The sequence below is a fragment of the Talpa europaea genome (genome assembly GCF_964194135.1).
Source record: "Talpa europaea genome assembly, chromosome: 6".
Classification (NCBI taxonomy): domain Eukaryota; kingdom Metazoa; phylum Chordata; class Mammalia; order Eulipotyphla; family Talpidae; genus Talpa; species Talpa europaea.
The window spans coordinates 65,093,180-65,108,364 of NC_140072.1; the positions used below are offsets into that span (position 1 = coordinate 65,093,180).

Consider the following 15,185-nt stretch of genomic DNA (forward strand, 5'->3'; position numbering starts at 1 on the left):
TCATTAATATATTGGGGCCTCCCTAGTGGTGCAAGGGGTTAAGCACAGCACTATGAAGCTAACCACAGCCTCTGCAGCACGAGTTTGATCCCCTGCTCAGCCAGGGAGCTACCCACATGGTGCAGTGGACCTCTCCTGACTCTGAAACACTTCATACTTAGAGAATTTAAAGCCAGAGTACATCTGATTTCATTCTATGAGTGACAGAGTATTAATGAATGGCTTAATGAAAGGAAATTATCATCAGATTGGCATTTTTTAAAAAGATTTATTTATTTATGCATACAAGAACTGGAGTACAGGCCAGAGATTTGGGGGTGGGGGAGATGAGAGGACTCACCAAAGAGAGAATGGGGAACACAACAGGCAGATTGACTGAAATATGCTGCTGAGGGGAGCAGCGGGGGAGTCAGGAGAGGTCTGCTGTGCCATGTGGGTAGCTCCCTGGCTGGGGATTGAACTCATGCTGTGGTTGCTGGGGATAGCTTCAGAGAGCTGCATCTTAACCCCTTGTGCCTCCAAGGAGGCCCCAGATTGGAATTTTAAAGTAAGGATTCTGATGGCAGTGGACAGACTGAAGAGAACAAAGCAAGCTGATCAGTTTAGAGATAGTTACAATAATGTGGGCAATAATGAGTATATGTCTTAAATATGACAGTGATAATAGGAATGAAGAATTTTTTAAAAAGATTTATTTATGCATACAAAAACTAGGTGTAGGTCAGAGGTGCAGGGGGTGAGAAGATTCACCAGAGACAATGGGGAGCAGACGTGGATCTACTGCTGAGAAGAGGTATGCTGAGCCATGTGGGTCAGCTCCCTGGCCTGTGATAGCTTGACAGCACTGAGATTTTAACCCCTGTGCCACCAGGAAGGGGCGGGGGGGCTCCAGGAATGATTATTTTAAAGATTGACAGTTCTTGGTCAATGACTGAACATTAGGTGATGACTCCAGCCTCCGCTGTGAGTAAAGCATTACTATTACCTCTTAATTTTTCTCTGTTTGGATCAGATGTCTAATTTTTTTTTAAATTCAAAAGACAGGGAAAACTGACTTTAAATCAAGTTCATGATACTTATTTCAATTTTATTAAAAACTTTAATGCATAGAGATGGAGCATTCAACAATTTCACATCCTTATATATCCTTATATATTTCAAACAATTCAAATTCACATTTCAGCTTCAAATATTTCATAACCCTATATATCTTTGTAGGAATAATATTTAAAAGTATGTCTTTCAATAGTTCAAAATATTCATCAGCATTTTTAAAGTAATAGCTTAAATCATTTATGTGGTTGAACTAAAGGTCAAATAAATCCCTGCCTACTATTTATTTAAAGGTGTCTTGATGGGAAGTTGATATAAAGTAACATCATTAGTGGTAAAGGGCTAATTGGAGGAGGGGTGAATAAAAGTGCTAGGCTTATACTGAGTATTCAAATATTACAGTAGGGTTATATACAATGCTTCCTTAAACTAGAGAGTATGTTGGGCCTCCCCAGTGGCGCAGCAGTTGAGCACTGGGTTGCGAAGCTGCCCGCAGCCTTTGCAGTGCCGGTTCGATCCCCGGCTGCTCCCCGGCCACCAGAGGAGGGTCCCACATGGCGCACAGACCTCTCCTGCCTCCCCTCAGCAGTGTACTTCGGTCCTTCTGCCTGCTCTGCTCCCTGCTCTGGCTCTGGTGAATTCTCTCACTCTCCTGCGCTTCTGACTGTACCCAGTGCTTGTATAAATAAATAAGTAAATCTTTAAAAAAAACCCAAAAAACTAGAGAGTATGTTTATGGGAAAAGTCTATAGCCAAGGGGACAGAAAAACAGTAGTTGAAAAGTTAAATAAAACATTAAAAAAATTTAAACTATAAAAATGACAGAAATAGCGGCTTCCCTGGTGGTGCAAGGAGTTAAGGTGCAACCTTTGAAGCTATCTGCAGAGTTTGATCCCCCCTACCCACCAGGGAGCAACCCACATGGGGCAGCAGACCTGACTCGCCCACTGCTCCCTTCAGCAGTGTATTTTGGTCAATCTGCCTGTTCTGTTCCCCAATCTCTCTGGTGAATCCGCTCACCCTCCACACCTCTGGCCTGTACCCCAGTTCTTGTAAAGATAAATAAATAAATCTTTAAAAAAAAAAAGACAGAAATATTAGTTATATAACATCAAGTACTGAAAAAAAACTGTGAAATCTAGTCTTATCATATAAGATCTTTATTGGTTAAAAAAAAGTTTCACTTACAACCAAGTAACATAGTTCACTGAATAGTCTATATTCCTCCAGTTGAAAATAATCTCCCCTTCTTCTCAATTACCATAAATTTTTATGGCAATTATTCCAAATAATTTTGGAAAGATCCACTGTTTTATCTGTTCTTGAAAAAAGCTACTTGTAGGCAGGAACTCTGTTTTACTCATCAGCACCTTGCACACAGATATTCAGTAAATATCTGTTGAATGAATGACAGAAATCTAAGGATTTTTTTGTTTGTGTAAGTTATAGAAACTGAAGGACTACATTATTAGTTAATCAGATTTCCCTTATTAGATTCTACTACTAGGAAAAAATAGTGCTTTGTAGGTACTGGACTCGCTGTATATTCATGCTCATAAAGATCCATTCATATTCTGATATATTTATCTGTATTTAGTGATTTTCTAAAAATTCCCCAGCTATAAATCTATATTATGCATCAGAGCAATACACCAGTTTCTTCCTTGCTTAGTATTCTGTTTTGAAGTGCCATTCTTCCTGAAGATAAAAAGTGTACTGAAATGTAGTCATCTATGGAATGGAGAAGGTAAACTATAAATCAGGAAATTGTAGAGAAAGTGAGTACTCTTAACTAAGATTATCTCAAATTCTGAAATTTTAAAAAGTACTGAAATATCTAATGATTTACAATGGAATGTCTACAGCCAACACTGGTTCTAAACAAGTTGATTGCTATACTTTTCCTTAATAACCAATACTATGCAAAGTTGGAATTAACCCCTATATTTTGAACAGTAATTGTAAAATGCTAATACAGACCAGAATAATATATGAAATATAGGCAGGATGTTTGCAAGATGTATTTACACTTTTGTTTGAACTTAGGCAAAAGAGTGCTGCTTAAAATTAGTGCCTATATAATAAAGTATGAGTTTAAGATGAAAAAATTTCATTGAAATTGAAGTTAAAAACAGATCATCAACTGTCAGAAATTGACACATTACTAAAACTGTATAGCTAGAATTAGGATCCAGTTTGTAACTGTATAGTGAAAAGATGTTAGTCATTATATTGCTGTTTTAAAGCACTTTTCCCATTTAAAGCACATTTCCCATTTGATCTCCTTAATCTTCATAAAAACATAACATGAATTGTTATCCCATTTTACAGATGATAGGATTTAAGTTCAAAATACATGAAGTTATAAGAAAAAGAAATTATGACACTAGCAAATGATAGCTGAGATTTCAAAGTGTCAAATTCAAAGAACAAGAACAAAAAAGCAGGGGATAACAAATACCTAAAATAAAGGCAACTTAGTTAAGAAGATAATGCATCTTGGTACAGGCAAAGACAAGTGAGTATTTAGATGAAATGAGAGAGCACAGTTCATAATGGGGATATATATCAGAATCACCTAGGTAGCTTTTTCAAAACATACAAGTCCTGACCTCACCTGATCTGCTGAATAGAAATAAAAACGTATCTAAAGCCCAGACATGTTTCTGAAAAAGACTTTCAAGCAATTCTAACACACCCATGACTAAGAACCACTGCCCTGAAACACAAAGTGGAAAAACAAACGCACATATCTACCAAAAGCAATCCAAAAATTAATGTACAAGTATGGGTTGGGTAATGGATAAACTGGACAGAGGAATTCTGACTACTTGTAACTGCCAAAAAGTTTATCCAAATGCAAGCAAGAGAAGGACATTACTTTAGGGACACCCTTCAAAAGCAATGATTTATTTGAAAAGTAAATTATTTGCAAAATTATTATTTTAACTATCAGGAAATTTCTTACAATACAGCACACAAATGATTATAACACACTAATACATCAACAGCACAGTTGAGAATACCTGACTACAGGTCACATCTCCATCACAGAAATAATGGATATGAGATTGCCTGAGACCAAATGTGCTAAAGGAGGTAACACTTTTCCAAATATCATCTCAACTTACTTTGGAGAAAAAGGAAGTAAGACCTACTTTTCTTTCCTAAAGTCTAGGAGCCCAAGTAAATCATGGTGATGAGCTTTACCTTAAGGCACCACGTCAGGCTTTCCATTTCTTCCTAACTATGATCAAAATTTAGAGATACCATTTCTTAATGTAGACAGAATTGAATTCAATTAACAAAGGAGCAAAGAAAACTTAAAACCAATTCCCATGAAGAGAGAAAAAAACTAACACTGAATGTGCTAAAGGAATCAAACTAAAGATAAGTGGTATCAATCAAGTTAATAAAATGATACATGATTTATCTACTGAGTGGTTTTTGATTTACTTTTCCAGAATGATTGCATTCATTTAAGAAGGAAAAAAAAAAAAAGAACAAAGAAGAAAAAAAGACTACCTCCAAACATCCCTGTCAAATTCTATTCAAGTTTAAAGATACACAAAACCATTTCAATTGGTTTTAAAAGTAAATGGGTATTCCTCTGTTATATAGTCTCGAAAGATAATTTTCTATCTAGCATCTGGTCTAGTCGATTGATATAAGTGTTGTTACTTTAAAAATTCTAAAATTGTCAGAATAGTTAACAATAATTTAGTGCCACATATCTCTAGTATTCCCTAGTTACTCAGAGGTCTGAGTTCCAAAACAGTTCCCCTAAAAGAGAAAACTAACACTTATGGGCATGCATCATCTCATCTGATCCAACAAGGCACTGCAGTAGTTATTCCCATTTTTATTTCAAAGTGGCAGGCTAGTTCCATCCAAGACTAAAGTCCAGGTTTATTCCAATATATCAGGCTCTCTCTCAATTGGGTCTTAAAAATCCAAGAGAGCGAATTTTCAGATGAGTATCTGGTGCAAACAAGTAAATAAAAGTGTAAACGATTTAGGCAACAGAGATTCTACTGCTGTAGATTCCACTGGCATGGGGGAGGGAAAGAAGTCTTCAAAAAATACTTCTAGTGTGAAAATGTAGAGAACTATTTAAAATATGTCCTAGATCATGCATGTATTTAAATTAAACATAGGTAGCAGAAGCAAATCATCTCTTGATTAAAATAGATTTTAAAAAGTAAAAATTACAGGATACCTATTTAAGTATGAGTTAAATTCTTTTCTTAATATAGGTATATCCTGTGCAATTATTTGGGTCATGTGCCTATAATCATTTTCAGAGAACACAGAAGAGAGAAAAATGAGACAAAAGGAAATTCTGAGTTTCTTAAACTGCATTTAAGAAAGATACTACAGTGCTCACTTTGGCAGCACATATACTAAAATTGGAACAATACAGAGAAGACAAGCATGGCCTCTACAAAAGGATGACACAAATTTGTGAAGCAGTCCATATTTTTAACCAAAACAAAGAGACACCCCACTGATTGGGAAAAAATCTTGGCACTCCATACAACTGATAAGGGACTGATCACAAAGATATACAAAGAACTCACATGACTCAACAAGAACAAAGTAAACAATCCAGTCAAGAAATGGGCAGAACTACTTAAAAGACACTTTTCCAAAGAGGAAATGCAAATGGCCAACAGACATATGAAAAAATGTTCAACATCCCTTATAATCAGGGAAATGCAAATCAAAACCACAATGAGATACCACCTTATACCAGCAAGAATAGCACATATCAAAAAACTAGCAACAAATGTTAGCAAGGATATGGTAAAAAAAGGAGCTCTCCTGCACTGTTGGTGGGAGTGCAAACTGGTCCAACCACTATGGAAAGCTGTCTGGAGGTTCCTCAGTCTACTAAAAATGGAGCTACCATATGACCCAGCAATTCCACTCCTAGGGATCTACCCAAAGGACACAAAATCATTGATTCAAAAGAATACCTGTACCCCTATGTCTACTGCAGCACTATTTAGAATAGGTAAAACCTGGAAACAACCCAAATGCCCAAAAACAGATGACTGGATGGATCAAGAAGATGTGGCATATATACACAATGGAATACTATTCAGCAATCAAAAAAGATAAACTCATGCCATTCACAGCAACGTGGATGGAACTAGAAGGAATTATGCTCAGTGAAATAAGCCAGAAGGAAAAAGAAAATATCAGATGATTTCACTTAAAGGGAAACCAAATAAGATCAGGAGGAAAAAATAATAATACAAAACAGAACAAAACAAAACAAAATAAAAACAAACAATTTTTGGGGAGTGCTTTGATTACTGCTTCAATTTTGCCAAGTAAGACATCAGTATAAAAAAATAGTAACAGTACAAAACACAACAAAGCAAAAACAGACAATTATATATCAGAGACATACTGCAGGGAGGGAGGAGGGAGAGGAATCAGAGGGAGAGAGGGAGGAGCACAGAGGACTGAGGTGATGGTGCACAGGTGCATTAGGGAAGGAAATTCCATGGGGACTACACCTGGTTTGGGGGGGAGGCAAATATTGTTTAAAAATGAACAATGATGTAAATTTTTTTAAAAAAAAAAACATCAAAAAACTCAATTATAAACCAGAGATACGCTGCAGGGGGTGAGGAGCGAGAGGGATCGGAGCACAGGTGAACTGGTGAAGGAAATTATAAGGGGACTGTGTGTGTGTGTGTGGGGGGGGGCAGACTGTTTAAAAATGAACAATGATGTAAAATACATATAAATAAAAAAATAAAATTTAAAAAAGATATTACAAACTCCAGATGTTCTACACATACTCCAGATGTTCCTAATTATTCACTATTTGATTAAGCTATAGCTATTAGCTATAGCATTGTTCAGCTCAAACCTTAAAAAAAAAAAGCCACTTATGTTCGCTACTTGTCATTTCATTCATTCATCTTATGTCTATCATTTATCACCTTATTTATACCACTGTTTTTTCTACCTTTTCATGTGTTGCATTTCTGAAACAGCCTTCAGGTTATGTGTAGTCCTTTATTTAAAGTCATTTGCTGGCCTCCCTGGTGAGGCAAGCTAAGGGCAGCCACAGCTGCACAGAATTTGATCCCCAGAGCTAAGCCACATAGTGCAGCAGACCTCTCCAGTTTCACCCACTGCTTGCTCCCCTCAGCAATGTATTTCAGTCAGTCTACCTGTTCTGCTCCCCACTCTGTCTCTGGGTGAATCCTCTCACCCCCATACCTGTGGCCTACACCCCAGTTCTTGTATGCATAAATAAATATAGATCTTTTTTTAAAAAGTCATTTGCTTTAACTATCAACTCCTACCTATTTCAGCTGTTATTATAGATTAAGTTGCATCATACAACAAGAAAGGGAAAAAAATCAATGTATCTTTCCTGAAATTCATACAACAATATAGTTGTAGTGTGGGTCATAAAAGCTTTTCTTTGTGTACTTTCTTTTATATGACACTGCAGAAATATACTAATGAAAATTGTGTATAAAAACAATCTAAATTTGAACACATATTTTACCAAAGACAGTACTATTTATTAGTAAAAAGAGCTATGTATACACATTTTGCACTTTTTATAGAAACAATGAGAAGCGTTAAACTCAGATGTAAAATAGCTAATTTTACTTATACTAAACAGAATAGAATCATAAACACAGGAAGAGTAATGACTCTAACTATGCCTATCGTAGATGGACCTGGGAACATTTTCTTCTCAAAGACTGGAATTAAAGTGACATTCAAAAAATAAGTATAAAGACAGTTTAAAACCAGAGCTGAGAAATCCTAAATAATTAATCTGATAATTTACCTGGACAAAATTTATAATCATATACCTATCAAAGTCCCTGTTACTCATGACACTTATATAATTTTGCTTGTGAGATTATGATCTGTTACTCCTACGTTCTAGATATCACATATTCAACTGCACATACCCATTTACATATGACATCCGGTGAGAAATGAAGAAATGGTCTTAAATGCTTGGTAATCAATACAAATACTTTGTATTTTGAAGTTTAAATACAACCTTACAACAAAGAGAACCTAAATTATACAATGATAAACCAATTGATCAGTTTTTTCTGTTACTCTTGGCTAAATTGTTATTTCAAAATAGGATGGAAATTTATAATTCACTTAGTGAATCTTTTTCTCTAAGGTCTTTACCACTGACTAAAAAAGTATATCCATACTCCTATTAAAATTTTTTTGCCTAGTTTTCGAATTACAAGTTAAGTAACTTGTTACATTTTAAAGTCACATTTTACTGCCATTCCAGAAAAGGGAGAAAAAACATAAAATTGCCCCACAACTTTTCACTCCTTAAATTTTTCCCCCTTCAACTTAAGAATCAGTCCTCACAACCCCACAAAATGTAGTGTCATTAAACAAGTTTAAATTGTGTCACATTTTAAAATTGGGTGGGCCCTATACTATACAATATAAGCAGTTGATTCTTTCCCTCTTTCTTTTGAAAGAATTAGAAGTATTACATTAATGTAACACATTAGCAAAGCCTGATTAAGTTGCCAACATGCTGACCTTTTTTTTAATTTGTAATGCCCATTTTTTATTACATTCATGCAAAATCTCTTTCTGATAACCAACAAATAAGTCAACTAGTTTGAAATCATCTGTGCATTTTTAATCTAAAACGTACTTTGAATTCATGAATTAACAAGTCACTGAAGTTTGGAGGCACTGAAGTGGCTAGGGAGAAAGTTCAAATATTTTAAACTACACTTGTATTTTCACATGGAAACCACAGACAAACTGAAATGAAATGTCATGTGAAACACCCCAATTTCCTTTTCAGCATATGGCAGCAGCTATAGCATTGTTCAGCTCAAACCTTAAAAAAAAAAGCCACTTATGTTCGCTACTTCCTCTTCTCTGCTAAACATCAGTCTTCTACTAAAAGTCTCTGAATCAGGGAGCTAGGATGCAAGTCAAGAATTAATAAGCTCCTTCTTCAGCCTCCTAGGACGAAGTTAACGTGTTCTTTAAGGCCTCACTGCCTTTCTCAGCCCCCTCGGTCGGGAAAGCGGCCCCACGAGCCTAGCCCCAATCCAGCAAAGGGCCCGCTCGCCACAGTGAAAGTAACTTCCACTTGGGTCCGCGGCGGGGCAAACCCGGGCCGTCGAAAACGACCCTCCCTCCCCTCTCAGCCGCTTCTGGGCACATTCCTTCCCCACCAAAGCCAGAGCCCACACTTTATTGCCGAAATAAACATTTACAGAAGTGCCAGAAGGTGGCTTTCATCCCTACCCATATTTTAAATCACGGATATTCTAAAAACCCGCTTTCCCTTTCTCTACCAAAGGCAAAAACAAAACCCCCGCTTCTGCTCGGCAAACTAGAAAGCAGGCGCTTATTTCACAGTAAGAAATTATCCGCTTCGTTGAAGCAACATTTCACTTAAGACCTGTGGGGACTTCTGAAGTCGCGCCCCACTGTGCGACCTGTCAGCCCGGCGGCAGTCACCCGTCGGCCTGGGTAAGAAAGGCGAAGCTCTCGAGGGCTCCGGTTCCTCATTCCCGTTCTAAAACATAAAAGCACCATTTCAACAGCAATCGCGGTTTAAACGCGAGAACGCGTCGTCCTCCTTTAGAGTCTTATTATTTCCCTAATCCTAAAATCAAGTCGCTGGGAATTTCTACGGTTCCGGCCAGCCCAGTGGCACCAAACGCCAGAGCGGGGCTTTGATTTCGCAGGCAAACCCCGAACCGGGCCCCTTTTCAAAAAGCTGACACCGCGCCAGGCGAGGCAGCTGTGAGGCCGGAAGGCGCCACCACCAGAGCCGAGCCCCCAGGCGCGCGCAGCGGTGCCCGCGGGACCCTCCCCTCGCCCCCCGCGCGGGCACTCACCTGAGGCCATGGCGCCGCCGCCGCTCGCTCCGCGCCGCGCGCAGACTGGAGCCGCCGCGTCCGTGAGGCGGCCGAGCACCTCTGCCAGCGGGACCCCCGGGCTCCGGACCACCCCCGGAGCCGCCTCCTCCTCCCCGCCCTCCGCAGGGTTTAGCGGCTCACACCTCCCCACCCCCTGGATTCTCGTGCTCCGGTCGCCCAGCGTCGCCAGCGCAGGTTGCGGGAGTTCGGCCGAGAGGGCGGAGCGCGGCGGAGCCCAGCGCCGCGGGGCCCAGGGGAGGGCGGCGGGGGATTTCCCGCGGCTGACGTAGCCGCTCGCCGCCACCTTCCTCGGGGGCGGGGGGCGGGGCGTCGGCGCCCGCCCGCCCGCCCGCACCCGGCGTCCCCGCCCCTGCGCGCCCCCGCGCGCCCCCGCGGCTGCCACGCGCTCGAACGCGGTCCGCGGAGCCCGGGCGCGGGACCGTCGGGAGCGCGGGGGACGCCGGGAGCGGGAGGCGCGGTCCCGTGCGTGCGAAAGCCGCGGGCACTGAGAAATCCCCCTCCCCCGTCGTCCTTCCGCGAGCCGTGTAAAGTTCAGCGGCCGGTGGGCGGCACGATGACGTCGCGAGGGCCGGCCGCCGGGAGTGTTTGGAGGCGGGCCCGGCGGCGAAGTCAGGGAGCCGGAGGGCTCGGCTGTCCGGGGTTTTCGAGGGGTGGTTCCCCTTCTTCCCGATTTCGCACATGCAAATCCCGCCCCCGCGCCGGCGGGCGGCGCTGCGCGGGCCGGCCCGGAGGAAGCGCGGAAGCCGCCGGCCTCGGTGGCGTCTGTAAGGCACGTATTTGCATACGGGGACCCCCGGAGCCCCGCTTCTCCCGCCCCTTGTATGTAAATTCCTATTATCTATACATTCTTAACCTACTAAAACGTTTTAAATTTACGGCAGAGCGACTTGGCTGTCTCATTACGCAGTGTACCCGAGATGAGTGTGGTGGACACTGGCCTGGAATTTGGGGGAGACGTCCGCGGGGAAAGGAGGATGAGACATTTAGAATATTCGAGGACTCCAGTGTTAACTTTGTTTCCTTCGTGTGCTGAATACCTCCTGTGTGTCATTTTACAACGTACTATTTATAACGTTATCTTCATTTTATAGGTGAGGCAACCGGGGTTCACGAAGGTAATTTGTCCATGCTTCAGAATGCTGGTAAAAAGTAAAGCATAGTTTTAACCCAGGGTTGTCTGATTGCACCGCTCCATGCTCTTTCTACTGTGCCTTGCTGTATGGAGGGGGGATAGGAATATCACTGTGTCATATGGGCGCCTAAAACTCGCGTCTCCAATTGGGGAAATAAAAACAGCATCTCCAGTCAATCCACAAAACACACTGTCCACAAAATGTAGAAAATACTAAAAGTTTTCTTGACTAAGCATCAAGACACAGTGTGATGCACAAAAGAGATTGCAAAGAAGTCTCAGGCCTTTATATAGCCAGGCAGATCCAGTCCATTATGTACTTGTCTTTCGCCAAAGGAAGAAAACAATGGGAATAACTTCTTGGAGCCCCAAGAGCCTAAACTCCCACGGAGACAGGAAGAAGGGGCACCATTCTCCTTGATGTTCACATTTCAAAGAGATGGCTCTAAGTCCCACATGAAAGACCTTAGGAGGATGCAAAACTGGCAAGAGGCTTATTTAGCTTTTTTAAAAGGTGTACATTATCTCAAAGAGGGAAAGCATTTACAATTTCGACTTTTCTAAAGGAATTGCTAAATGCGAAGGTTGAGGCTAATGTCTTCTGTCCTCTTGGCACTAGAGAATGATTTAACTAAAAGTTTTAGTCCTGTGTTTACCATTACAATATTGAATGTCAGACTGTAAGGGCAATTGAGCACAAATATTTAAGAATCCATTAGGAGGTCGAGGGACAAATAAGAATGGGAAATGTTTATTTGTTTATAACCCACTTCCAGAAACAAATTGCTTTTAGGTGCTTCTTTAACTTAATAGGGCATAATGTTTGTTTATTGAGGAGTTCTGGACCAAATAATCTGTCCCAGTTGCAATACCCCAGACTAGCTCTAAAACCACCTCTATGACATCACAAATTGCACCTTATGAGATTTAAAACTACAATTTTTCAGTCAATTTGTTTTATCTTTTATTTTTCAAAAACTCACCCTTATTTAAATCACCCTACTGATAGGATGGCATATCTGTATTTATTTCCAGGGCTAGTTTTATTTGTCATATGACTAAGCTATGGATTTATGGTATCTCATTTTTTTTCTTTTTTCTTTTTTTTTTAAAAAAAAGATTTATTTATTTATGCAAGCACTGGGTATAGTCAGAAGCGCGGGAGGGTGAGAGAATTCACTAGAGCCAGAGAAGGGAACAGAACAGGCCGATTGACGAAGAAATACAGTGTTGAGGGGAGCAGCCGGTGGCTGGAGAGGTCTGCAGGCCACGTGGGACCCTCACTCAGTGGCCGGGGATCGAACCGGCGCTGCAGAGGCTGCGGGCAGCTTCGCAATCCAGCACTCAACTGCTGCGCCACTGGGGAGGCCCCTATGGTGTCTCATTTTTAAAGTTTTTTTATAACCCTTTCACTATTTCTTTAATTAGCTATGCCCTTTTTTCAAAGATCCAGTCCATATCTGAAAAGTAAAAATATTTTACTTGTGCAGGATAAAATTTTTCTTTAAGATTTTATTTATTTATGGGCCTCCCTGGTGGAGCAGGGATTAAAGTCTCTATAGCTCTATCAAGCTATTGCCAGCCACTGAAGCGTGAGTTTGATCCCTAGCCAGGGAGCTAACCCACATGGTGCAGCAGACCTCTCCTGTGTCGCCTGCTGCTCCCCTCAGCAGTGTATTTCAGTAGATCTGCCTCTTCTGCTTCCCTCTGTCTCTGGTGAATCCTCTCATTCCCCCCACCTCGGCACCTCTGGCCTACACCCCAGTTCTTCTGTGCATAAATTCTTGTATGCATAAATAAGAATAAAAATCTTTTTTAAAAAGTTTATGCATACAAGATCTGGGGTGTAGGTCAGAGATGGGGGGATATGGGGGAGGCGTGTGTGTATGTGAGAGGTTCACCAGAGACATATTGGGGAGCAGAACAGGCAGATTTACTGACATACACTGCTGAGGAGAGCAGTGGGCAAGACAGGAGAAGTCTGCAGAGCCATGTGGGTTAGCTGGAGTCGGGAGGGGAAACTCATGCCTCAGTGGCTGGTGATAGTTTGTGAGCACTGAGACTTAACCCCTATGCCATCAGGGAGGAGCTGTGCAGGATAAACTTATGTAGAAAAACAAGGAAGATTACAAGGCTGTAGATGGGCTAAAAGTAACAAAAATGTGAATAGTAATTTTTATTTTGGAGGGGACATGTGCTGGGGAGAAAAAGCTTATCACTGTAAAGATGATTGTCAGCTAGTTATTGGAGACTGTAGAATAGCAAATGATATTTTTCCTGGAGTGCTTACAGTCTTGACACTATTCGTTTCTTTCAACAAATATTTATTCTGCCAGGAGCTCTTTAGGTAGCGACACATATATTATTAGAATCTCCGCTTTTGTGCAGCTGTGTTCTACATGAACGATATCAAGTATGTTAGCAAATAAGATCACTTAAAATATCTTATTTCTTTATTGTTGTAAAATTAAGGCAGCGGGGGTGTTAAGGAAGATTGTAAGGTGCAATTCCAGTTGTGTAAAGAAAACTATTGGAGAGTTTTAAGTGTGTGACTTATTTGTGATTATATTTTTTGAGATGTTTACACTGGCTGTAAGTATACCCTGACTAGGCGCAAGAGTGAAGGCAGAGCAGTTGAGAGACTGTTGCAGTAGTGTGAGATGTAAAAGTGGTTTTGACTAGTCTTTTAGCAGCAGAGATGGTGAAAGGAGGTCAGATTTAGTTAGATATTGTGGTGAAATACCTACGACTTCTTGATGGATTGAATGCAGGTAAGAAGGGGAAAAAAAGGGATCAGGGATATTACCTCCAATTTTCATCTAAGCAATTAGCTAAAAAGGAAGACTTGTGAAGAAGTAAATTTAAGAGGAAAATCAGGAGTTGTGTTTTGAACATATTAAGTTAGTATACATCCTAGCAGACAGTTGAATATACAGAACTGGTATTCAGTTCTCAGTTAAGGGAAGAGGTCAGGGCTAGAAATAACAATTTGGAAACCAGAAGTATTTCATTTTAGACAGTATCACCTAAAGAAATTTCTAAAAAAAAAATCCTAGATTGGGCCTCCCTGGTGGTGCAGGGGTTAAAGACAGCGCTGTTAAACTATTGCCATCCACTGCAGCTTGAGTTTGATCCCCGCCCTGGCCAGGGAGCTACCCACATGGTGCAACAGACCTCTCCTGACTCGTCCCGCTGCTCCCCTCAGTGGTGTATTTTGGTAGATCTGCCTGTTCTGCTCCCCACTCTCTCTGGTGAATCTTTTCACCTCCCCCCCCCACCTCTAGCTTACACCCCAGTTCTTGTATGCATAAATAAATAAATATTTAAAAAAAAAAAAAGAATCCTGGATCCTCCCAATCTTAGAGAACTAGTAGAGGAGAAGGAGTGGATAGTGAATTATGAGGGAAGAAAACTGAGATTTTGGTGTCCTAGAGAATGTTTCAAAAGAATGGAAGTGATTAGCTGCGTTAAATACTGTTGAAAGACCGAAAAAGATGAGAATAGAGAAATGACCTTAGAGTTGGCAAGAAGGAGTCATAAATGACCATAAGAGCTGTATCAGTGGCGTGGTAGGGATGAAAACTGAACTGGAGGACGCTGAGAAGAGAATGATGAAAAGGATGAGTATAGACATCTCTTTGAAGAGTGCTAAAGGAAACAGAAATGGGGTAATAGCTGGAGGGGAATGTGGAGTTTTATCAGGCTAAGGGCTATCACTGACCTCAATCTCAACATGTTAACACAATTCAAGTTTATCACATGAGTCACAGTCCAATGTAAGTTGAGAAGCTTTCTTCCAGGAGTAGCCCAGGGATGCAGGTGCCTCCTGTCTTATAGCACCAACATGTGATCCTTAGAGACACCTAGGAACTAAAAGAAAGGATCAGGAATGGGAGGTTTTGATGCACCACCCCTCAAAATGGAATATGTTACTTCTGGTCATGGTCTACTTTCCATATGACCTCCACAGGAGGACTGAGAAATGTCATTTGAGAAATACAATATAGCTGTGTATACAGGAAGAAGAGAAGAAAATGGATATCAATATGCACTAGCAGTCTCTGGCA

General features: G+C 40.9%; 1 protein-coding gene across 1 annotated transcript in view; it reads right to left on the bottom strand.

The window, feature by feature from the left end:
• REL (REL proto-oncogene, NF-kB subunit) overlaps positions 1-11,037 on the bottom strand; it is a gene marked incomplete at both ends in the record, with an annotated part of 39,786 nt that extends 28,749 nt beyond the window's left edge. Inside the window, 2 exons of the mRNA XM_084234857.1 lie at positions 9,945-10,748; positions 10,863-11,037. Coding sequence (XP_084090983.1) covers positions 9,945-10,748; positions 10,863-11,037 — 979 coding nt within the window. The remainder of the gene's footprint in view (positions 1-9,944; positions 10,749-10,862) is intronic.
• Positions 11,038-15,185: the final 4,148 nt, after the last annotated feature.